We start from the raw sequence: 11113 nt of genomic DNA on the forward strand, positions 1-11113 counted from the left end.
AACCGACTGGAGCTCTTCTTTGTCTACACCCATTCAGCATCATTCACACCCTCTTAAGCCTTAGCCCCACCCATCTCTTTAAGGATTCAAATCTTTTTTATATATATTTTTTTATTTCACCTTTATTTAACCAGGTAGGCTAGTTGAGAACAAGTTCTCATTTGCAACTGCGACCTGGCCAAGATAAAGCAAAGCAGTTCGACACATACAACAACAGAGAGTTACACATGGAATAAACAAGCATACAATCAATAATACAGTAGAAAAATCTATAAACAGCATGTGCAAATGAGGTAGGATAAGAGAGGTAAGGCAATAAATAGGCCATGGTGGCGAAGTAATTACAATATAGCAATTACACACTGGAATGGTAGGGTGTGCAGAAGATGAATGTGCAAGTAGAGATACTGGGGTGCAAAGGAGCAAGATAAATAAATAAATACAGTATGGGGATGAGGTAGATTGGATGGGCTATTTACAGATGAGCTATGTACAGGTGCAGTGATCTGTGAGCTGCTGTGACAGCTGGTGCTGAAATCTAGTGAGGGAGGTAAGAGTCTCCAGCTTCAGAGATTTTTGCAGTTTGTTCCAGTTATTGGCCACAGAGAACTGGAAGGAGAGGCGGCCAAAGGAATAATTGGCTTTGGGGGTGACCAATGAGATATACCTGCTGGATCGCGTGCTATGGGTGGGTGCTGCTATGGTGACCAGTGAGCTGAGATAAGGTGGTGCTTTACCTAGCAGAGACTTGTAGATGACCTGGAGCCAGTGGGTTTGGCGACGAGTATGAAGTGAGGGCCAGCCAACGAGAGAATACAGGTTGCAGTGGTGGGTAGTATATGGGGCTTTGGTGACAAACCGGATGACACTGTGATAGACTGCATCCAATTTGTTGAGTAGAGTGTTGAAGGCTATTTTGTAAATGACATTGCCGAAGTCGAGGACCGGTGGGATGGTCAGTTTTACAAGGGTATGTTTGGCGGCATGAGTGAAGGATGCTTTGTTGCAAAATAGGAAGCCAATTCTAGATGTAAATTTGGATTGGAGATGTTTAATGTGAGTCTGGAAGGAGAGTTTACAGTCTACCCAGACACCTAGGTATTTGTAGTTGTCCACATATTCTAAGTCAGAACCAGTCAGAGTAGTGATGCTGGACGGCCGGGCAGGTGCGGGCAGTGAATGGTTGAAGAGCCTGCATTTAGTTTTACTTGCATTTAAGAGCAGTTGGAGGCCACGGAAGGAGAGTTGTATGGTATTGAAGCTCATCTGGAGGTTAGTTAACACAGTGTGCAAAGAAGGGTCAGAGCTATACAGAATGGTGTCGTCTGCGTGGAGGCGGATCAAATAGTGACCAGCAGCGAGAGCGACATCATGGATATAAACAGAGAAGTGAGTCTGCCCAAGAATTAAACCCTGTGGCACCCCATAGAGACTGCCAGAGGTCCGGACAACAGGCCCTCCGATTTGACATACTGAACTTTATCGGAGAAGTAGTTGGTGAACCAAGCGAGGCAATCATTTGAGAAACCAAGGCTGTTGAGTCTGCCAATAAGAATGTTGCGATTGACAGAGTCAAAAGCCTTAGCCAGGTCGATGAATACGGCTGCACAGTAATGTCTCTTATCGATGGCGGTTATGATATTGTTTAGGATCTTGAGCGTGGCTGAGGTGCTCCCATGACCAGCTTTGAAACCAGATTGCATTGTGGAGAATGTATGGTGAGATTCGAAATGGTCGGTAATCTGTTTGTTAACTTACCTTTCAAAGACCTTAGAAAGGCAGGGTAGAATAGATATAGGTCTGAAGCAGTTTGGGTCTAGATTGTCTTCCCCTTTGAAGAGGGGTATGACCGCGACAGCTTTCCAATCTATGGGAATCTCAGACAATACAAAAGAGAGGTTGAACAGGCTAGTAATAGGGGTTGCAACAATTTCGGCAGATCATTTTAGAAAGAGAGGGTCCAGATTGTCTAGCCCGGCTGATTTGTAAGGGTCCAGATTTTGCAGCTCTTTCAGAACATCAGCTATCTGGATTTCGGTGAAGGAGAAGTGGGGGAGGTTTGGGCAAGTTGCTGTGGGGAGCGCAGGGCTGTTGACCGAGGTAGGGGTAGCCAGGTGGAAAGCATGGCCAGCCGTAAAGAAATGCTTATTGAAATTCTCAATTATTGTGGATTTATCGGTAGTGACAGTATTTCCTAGCCTCAGTGCAGTGGGCAGCTGGTAGGAGGTGCTCTTGTTCTCCATGGACTTTACAGTGTCCCAGAACTTTTTTGAGTTTGTACAACAGGATGCAAATCTCTTTTTGAAATAGAAAGCCTTAGCTTTCCTAACTGCCTGTGTATATTGGTTCCTAACTTCCCTGAAAAGTTGCATATCACGGGGGCTATTCGATGCTAATGCAGAACGCCACAGGGTGCTTTTGTGCTGGTCAAGGGCAGACAGGTTTGGAGTGAACCAAGTGCTATACCTGTTCCTAGTTCTAAATTTTTTGAACGGAGCATGCTTATTTAAGATGGTGAGGAAGGCATTTTTAAAGAATAACCAGGCATCCTCTTCTGACGGGATGAGGTCAATGTCATTCCAGGATACTCCGGCCAGGTCGATTAGAAAGGCCTGTTCGCTGAAGTGTTTTAGGGAGCGTTTGACAGTGATGAGTGGTGGACGTTTGACCGCAGACCCATTACGAATGCAGGCAATAAGGCAGTGATCACTGAGATCTTGGTGGAAAACAGCAGAGGTTTATTTGGAGGGCAAGTTAGTTAGGATGATATCTATGAGGGTGCCCGTGTTTACGGATTTGGGGCTGTACCTGGTAGGTCCATTGATAATTTATGTGAGATTGAGGGCATCAAGTTTAGATTGTAGGATGGCCGGGGTGTTAAGCATGTCCCAGTTTAGGTCACCTAGCAGCATGAACTCAGAAGACAGATGGGGGGCAATCAATTCACATAGGGTGTCCAGGGCACAGCTGGGGGCAGAGAGTGGTCTATAGCAAGCAGAAACGATGAGAGACTTGTTTCTGGAAAGGTGCATTTTTAGAAGTAGGAGCTCAAATTGTTTTGGTATAGACCTGGATAGGAAGACAGAACTCTGCAGGCTATCGCTGCAGTAGATTGCAATGCCGCCCCCTTTGGCAGTTCTATCTTGGCGGAAAATGTTATAGTTAGGGATGGAAATTTCAGGGGTTTTGATGGTTTTCCTAAGCCAGGATTCAGACACGGCTAAGACATCTGGGTTGGCAGAATGTGCTAAAGCAGTGAATAAAGCAAACTTCTGTGAGTCCATGTAATGTGAGGCTATGTACTAAACAACCAAAGATTTAAAGACTATAGGCTGGTTTATAAATTCAGCAAAAAAAAGAAATGGCCCTTTTTCAAGAACCTGTCTTTAAAAGATAATTTGTAAAAATCCAAATCACTTCACAGATCATCTAAAGGGCTTATACACTGTTTCTCATGCTTGTTCAATGAAACATAAACAATTAATGAACATGCACTTTTGGAAAGGTCGTTAAGACACTAACAGCTTACAGATGGTAGGCAATTTAGGTCACAGTTATGAAGAGAGGCCTTTCTACTGAAAAACACCAAAAGAAAGATGCCCAGGTTCCCTGCTCATCTGCATGATCATGCCTTAGGCATGCTGCAAGTAGGCATGTGGACTGCAGGGCCAATACATTGCAATGTCCGTACTGTGAGATGCCTAAGACAGCGCTACAGGGAGACAGGATGGACAGCTGATCGTCCTTGCAGTGGCAGACCACGTGTAGCAACACCTGCACAGGATCGTTACATCCGAACATCACACCTGCGGGACAGGTACAGGATGGCAACGGCAACTTCCCGAGTTACATCAGGAACGTACAATCCCTCCATCAGTGCTCAGACTGTCCGCAATAGGCTGAGAGAGGCTGGACTGAGGGCTTGTAGGCCTGTTGTAAGGCAGGTCCTCGCCAGACGTCACTGGCAACAACGTCGTTTATGGGCACAAACCCTCCGTTGCTGGACCAGACAGGACTGGCAAAAAGTGCTCTTCACTGACGAGTTGCGGTTTTGTCTCACCAGGGATGATGGTCGGATTTGCGTTTATCATCGAAGGAATGAGCGTGACACCGAGGCCTGTACACTGGAGAGGGATCAATTTGGAGGGTCCGTCATGGTCTGGGGCGGTGTGTCACAGCATCATTGGACTGAGCTTGTTGTCATTGCCTGCAATCTCATCACTGTGTGTTACTGGGAAGACATCCTCCTCCCTCATGTGGTACCCTTCCTGCAGGCTCATCCTGACATGACCCTCCAGCATGATAATGCCATCAGCCATACTGCTCGTTCGTGCGTGATTTCCTGCACGACAAAAATGTCAGTGTTCTGCCATGACCAGCGAAGAACCAGGATCTCAATCCCATTGACCACATCTGGGACCTGTTGGATCGGAGGGTGAGGGATAGGGCCATTCCCCCAGAAATGTCCGGGAACTTGCAGGTGCCTTGGTGGAAGAGTGGGGTAACATCTCACAGCAAGAACTGGCAAATCTGGTGCAGTCCATGAGGAGGAGATGCACTGCAGTACTTAATGCAGCTGGTGGCCACACCAGATACTGACTGTTACTTTTAATTTTGATCCCCCCCTTTGTTCAGGGATGCATTACTCAGTCACATGTCTGGAACTTGTTCAGTTTATGTCTGTTGTTGAATCCTGTTATGTTCATACAAATATTTACACATGTTAAGTTTGCTGAAAATAAACGCAGTTGACAGTGAGAGGACGTTTCTTTTTTTTCTGAGTTTAGTTGTCGCAGTGACATCATGAACATTGTCATCCGCCTTCAAATTTGTCGTTGTCGTTATGAAAAAGTAGAATCACAAAAAATACAGGCATCATGACATCAGCAGCCTAGAGTACAAAATAGCATAACTAGTGTATTTTAACACCAATAAACCCAACCGTTTAAAAATGAATGTAGTATATGTCAATCTAGCAAACTAGGCATCTAAATGTAACTTTCTAAACAATGTTTTAGTTCATTTCTAGCTAGTTAGCTAGAGCTTGCTATCAGTTCAAATAATGACCATATATAGCTAACAATGTCTTCACTTTAGCTCATTTGTCTTCATTATTACAGGAAGATAAACTCACAACAAGTTAATGGCGAACCATTACAAAATAAAAGCAGGGCATTCTTCTTGTCACGCCCTGACCATAGAGATCTTTTTATGTCTCTATTTTGGTTTGGTCAGGTTGTGATTTGGGTGGGCATTCTATGTTCATTTTTCTATGTTTTGTATTTCTTTGTTTTGGCCAGGTATGGTTCTCAATCAGGGACAGCTGTCTATCGTTGTCTCTGATTGGGAACCATACTTAGGCAGCCCTTTTCCCACCTGTCTTGGTGGGTAGTTAACTTTGTTTGTGGCACATAGCCCTTAAGCTTCACGTTTGTTTTGTATTGTTTTTGTCGGCATCATCCTAAATAAAAGGAATATGTGCGCTCACAACACTGCGCTTTGGTCCACTTCCTTTGATGGCCGTGACACTACTAGAGAATTTTAGAACTTGGACACTGTCTCAATGGCCTAGCTTTGGGTGTGTTCGAAAATTTGCTCTGGCTACATACTCCGCAGAATAACTGATACATTTGCGAATGCTCAACACCTGTTGAATATGGCCGGTGTCAGTAAAAGTTGGCAAAAAAAGTGTAATTAAATTGTTGCCAGCAGCACAGTTAGTCACCAAAGCTCTGGATAACATGAAAACAACCTAACCAGCTCTGCTAGTGCGAGTAAAATGGTCAGAGTGAGGTGTTCTCTCAGTTGTATCTGGAAGTTGCCTAATCATTGGCCAGAGCATCCAGTGTCACTCTGAACACTCCGAGAGCGAAATGCTCTGAATTTATAAATGGACAATCTGACAATGCTCTGAATTTACGAATGCCCAGAGCACACTCTGAGCGCACTCTGGCACTGCAGTTTGAATTTATGAACACACCCGTTATATCCTAATTTGACTTTGGTGCAGGTCATGTTCTTCACATTACTGTCTCTGGTAAACACATAATATATCAAATTAAATCTAAGTTTATTTGTCACATACACAGGATACAGAAGATGTAGTGAAATAGTTACTTGCATAATTGAGTATTTTGTTTAGACATGTAAGTAGCTAGCTAAACAATGAACCATAATCCCAACTCATAAAGTGGCTCTGAGATATGAATAATATTACTACACAGATCATACACGTAACGTTAGTTAGCGAGGCTGTTAGATAATGATAGCTAGCTAACGGTGCGCTTTAACTTGAAAGGAAAATGACTTTCTTAAATCTATCTGAAAATGTAGCTAGCTCGACTATCTTACCCGTATACATGGTTGGACACTTCTCCCTCTCTGTCACGGATGCCATGTGTGACCTATACAACAGCCTTCTGTGTGTTCTCTTTTCGACTCCCTCTGTCCCTCTCCCTTTGCAATCAAATGGCAGAATTATATCCATCTCCTTAACTATCATACTGTAATTCCACTGATTTCAAAACTCGGTCCTCCAGAAAGTGAAGAGCAACTTTTGCAGTTCTACTACGTGATATCTTTCAAAAAGGTGGCATTAAAAAGGATTACCTACACATACTGTTCAGCTCATATTATAGACAGACATGTGCCACATGACAGACCAATCCAAAGTCATCTCTCGGGAATATCCAGCCCACCCATTATCTCAGCCAATCATGGCTAGCCGGAAGGTTCCAGTCTAATTCCATGGCTAAACCCACTAGACTCGTAAATTAACAATTATATTCGTATTTACAGATGGCATACAAGTTTGTTATTAAGACACATGAAAGTTCACATGTTCCAGAAGGAATTTCCACCCCAAAACGAAATTTGATTAAATACAGTGCATTGCGAAAGTATTTGGCCCCCTTGAACTTTGCGACCTTTTGCCACACTTCAGGCTTCATACATAAAGATATAAAACTGTATTTTTTTGTGAAGAATCAACAAGTGGGACACAATCATGAAGTGGAACGACATTTATTGGATATTTCAAACGTTTTTAACAAATCAAAAACTGAAAATTTGGGTGTGCAAAATTATTCAGCCCCCTTAAGTTAATACTTTGTAGCGCCACCTTTTGCTGCGATTACTGCTGTAAGTCGCTTGGGGTATGTCTCTATCAGTTTTGCACATCGAGAGAATGAAATTTTTTCCCATTCCTCCTTGCAAAACAGCTCGAGCTCAGTGAGGTTGGATGGAGAGCATTTGTGAACAGCAGTTTTCAGTTCTTTCCACTGCACAGCAGTGTTTTTGTTACTCTCTTTGTGCACATGCTACAGGGGGCTCGAGAACAATGACCTTGTACACAATTTCGAGGACACTTTTAGACTCTTGAGCACTGCTTTCAGAACTACCGGCTTAAAAGTATACAAAACCTCTGTTCAATTTCTTTAAAAACGTGTTCTCTTTAGTCTATATGGACATACATACATAGAAAGACCCACCCAGCAAGATTATTCCATGGGATTGCCTTACTTTGTGTTAGCGATGTTTCGTGGAGCCTCAGCTAGTTGCTGGTGATGTTGAAGAAAGGCCTGAGGTAGCGGGTAGAGTCCATTACCGTGCCCGTTTTTGGAGTTGTAGGGCGGGCATCCCGCTGGCGCAGCGCTGGGGTACATGTTGCTGCTCACGGAGGTCCAACATCAACTGTGCCTCGGTGTATCGGTCTCAGGCTAGATGAAGAACCAAGAAACAACGCCAAGATCTTAGCCAGCAGTCCTAAATATTTTTATCATTTAGCTAGCAAGCTAGGTATGCTAAGTTAGGTGACGTTAGCTAGCTAGTAAGCTAACGTTAGCAGTTTCAAGGGGGCCGAATACTTTCGCAAGGCACTGTACATGCAAAATGCCTCTCCTGTTATATGATCCTGCTTGCTCTGGACTCCAGAGAAGTGACAATGTGACATGATATCCCTAATTGATATTGACTGCTAACATGAATGACTTTCAGCTCCAAATGCAGGTGAAAAACACAGTTTATTTCTGATTCTTGCGTTGTGAAAATCTGTCACCGTTTATGGCTGTAATGATAGCCTACATTTGCGCAGCGATTGTGCACACGTGCACGTGCTGGGTCACAAGCTTTGAACCACTCTTTTTTTGGTGGTCACGGGTCAAAAAGTTTAAAAACCACTGAACAAATTGCTGATTTGCTGAAATGCTATAGGATCGGGTGCAGCGCAAAGTGAAATTGTAGGGAGAGAGGACTGCCATAAATGAATATGCATCTGCAGCTCCCAAAAATTTTGGTGATCAAGAATATGAACTGAATCAAAATGTGAAAAGGACTGTCTTGTAGCCTCAATAAATAGAAAAATATTTGTTTTTGAACAACATATATCTCGACCCGTTCTACTTGGGACTCGACTTGAGACTTGGGCCTTGTGACTTGAGACTTGCTCTCTCCCCCCTCTCTTCCCTCCACAGGAGACAGAGTTGCATGGGCGAGTGTTGGAGGAGCAGCTCCTGGGAGCTGAGCAGCGATTGGAAGAAAGTCAGGAAGAGCAGGAGAACTTCAGGAAGAGCCTAAGGACCCTACTGGAGATGCTGGATGGGAAGATATTTGAGCTGACAGAGCTCAGGAACAGCTTGGCCAAGCTCATAGAGGGCAGCTAGTTAATCACACACTGGCCAACACACTGAATTACACATAGACAGACTGACCCCTACTGGCAGAGTCAGAGAACTACACACACAGATACACCACATGATTGACATGGCTCCTATAGAGCTCACTGGCTCACAGCGCCCCTTAATGTTAGACATACAGAACAGCACTCTCACCTTCTGCCAGACCCATATAACAACAATATACACTGCTGCCAGACCCATACAACAACATAACCCAGTGCTGATGACATAGAACAGCACCCCTTATTGGCTCCTAGGTGTATTGTAACTGCACCCTCTCCTTCCAAAATAACCTACTGCAGCTGCTGCCACGCTGCCCTCAGCTGTTGAACACACAGAACAGGTGCCCCATGCGGACTCTCTGAACATATGTCTGAGCAACAACATCCTTTGCAGACTGACAGAACAGCAACCCTTTCTGGTAGACTCACAGGAATACGGCTTTACAGTTAATTCATATACAGTTTTCAGTATCTGGCCCATGCAGAAATAAAACCCACAAATCTAATGTTGCCAGCACCATATTACAACACGCTGAGCTATTGAAAATCACAGAACTACAGGAGAGCCCTAAATCAACCACTGAAACCCACAGAGCAGAAGCAGGAGTCATGTCCAACACACAAACACACACCTTGGCCTAGGATTTACAAAGGCTGCTGTAAATTGGAGTACTGTTTACATTGATGTTCAAGTCTACATGAGTATGACTGAACCTTCGCAATATGAAAATAGTATAGTATACTATGACAAGAGAATCTTCCAGAAGCATTGGTCGTGCTTTATTTAGAACTCCAGGTTGCCTAGCGCTTAAGAGCATTAGGCTAGTAACCAAAAGGTTATTGGTTAGAATCCCTGAGCCGGCAAGGTGGAAATATCTGCTGTTCTGTCCTTGAGCAAGGCAGTTAAGCCCCAACAACAACTGCTCCCTGGGCGCAGATGATGCCAATTAAGGTAGCCCCAGCACCTCTCTGTTTCAGAGGTTGGGTAACTGACTCTTGACTTGGAAATTTCTTTATGGTTTATTCCTCACTTCTTATTCTACCAGCCCAACTGGTTGATTTCTCACTTCTTATTCCACCAGCCCAACCCCAGAGACCTGGGGAATGTTCCCTCTAAACTGCACGCACTTCCTCCAGGACTGCAGCGTAGAAGAAATGCCATGCTGTGCTCAGAGATGCAAGAGATTGAAATTCACTGAGTTCGCCCTATATAGATCAACGTCTTTCCTGTGATTCAATCAACATTATATCACACCATTTTCAATGCAACAAAACAAATCAAACTCTGCAAGATTGAGTCTGGGATTGTGTTGTAGGCAAGGCCAGTGCACAACGGAGTAGAATTATATTGTCTGGGGTAGCCCACAAGCATCTTTCATTCACCAAGTGAATGCGCTTTTCAGATGATTTCAGATCAGAGTGCAGAGCCGTGCAAGTGCACATTTGTTGATATTCTTTGATAGTTAGTTAGTTATTAGACCAGTTACAGATAAGTATAGGTCAGCAATGGGGAGTTACTGCTTCCTACATGAGAACAAACCTTGTAGGCTACATTTCAAGCACTTGTTGAAAGGCAAGTCAGATAAGAAGCTTTTGTCTTAATTAAAGGGGCAATGTATTTTGAGTCAGGCTTGAATATGCAAATAAGCCAATAGACAGAGGTGTAGCCTATATTGTCTAATTCTCTGTATGGTAATAGTAATTCATTTTATTTTGAGAAATGGTTTCTTCCATCATACAACACAATGCAATCACCCTTTTTGCCCATGGTGTTACAGACCAAGTAAAAAATAATTGATTAATGTCAATGTAAAAACGTTTTAAAAAGCCTCATGAAGTGTAGGCCTGCATTGAACAACACATATAGGCTACTGTAGTGCATAGAAAACAAAAGCTATTTCCATGTGAAAATGTTATGGGATTTGCTCCATTGGTTGTGTTGGTAGGCCTACCATTAAGTTCAAATAGCCATAATAGCCTATTGGCTACTTTCTAAAACTGTAAGGGTACAGCCTCAGTGTTCACTGTAAATGCGCGCTGGAAGTTGCACAGAATTCTCACAATGTTCCATTTTCAGCTCACAAGACCTACAATTTGCTCAGTGCCCCCCAAAATTTGAGGAAACATTGGACCTGGAGTTTGGAGAAACGTTTCAGAACGTTTCAAGCAGTTCAGAGTTAGCCATGTCCTTATCTTCCTGCAAAGCTTGGGGCAATGTGTGTGTTACTGAATGGGTTCTGAACTCTACACTGCTTGAGTGTGTTGGAGTGTGTGTATGTGTCTAGAGAGACACATGCACAAAGAGGCCTGTATACACACTGAGCAAAACCAGACATTCTCTGGATGACAGACACTTTAATCTAACAATCAGGTATTCAACTCAGTGGTCTGACTCGGACACCAAGACTGCACCTCAAATGACACTCTATTCCTCAT

The 11113-nt window shown here is 43.6% G+C and overlaps 1 protein-coding gene across 1 annotated transcript in view; it reads left to right on the forward strand.

Annotated features, from left to right (window-relative positions):
- The window catches only part of homer1b (homer scaffold protein 1b), a 55684-nt gene extending 46697 nt beyond the window's left edge, over positions 1–8987 (forward strand). The window contains exon 11 of the mRNA XM_064989820.1: positions 8472–8987. Coding sequence (XP_064845892.1) covers positions 8472–8660 — 189 coding nt within the window. The 3' untranslated portion in view covers positions 8661–8987. The remainder of the gene's footprint in view (positions 1–8471) is intronic.
- Positions 8988–11113: the final 2126 nt, after the last annotated feature.

The sequence above is a fragment of the Oncorhynchus masou genome, chromosome 1 (genome assembly GCF_036934945.1).
Source record: "Oncorhynchus masou masou isolate Uvic2021 chromosome 1, UVic_Omas_1.1, whole genome shotgun sequence".
Taxonomy (NCBI): domain Eukaryota; kingdom Metazoa; phylum Chordata; class Actinopteri; order Salmoniformes; family Salmonidae; genus Oncorhynchus; species Oncorhynchus masou.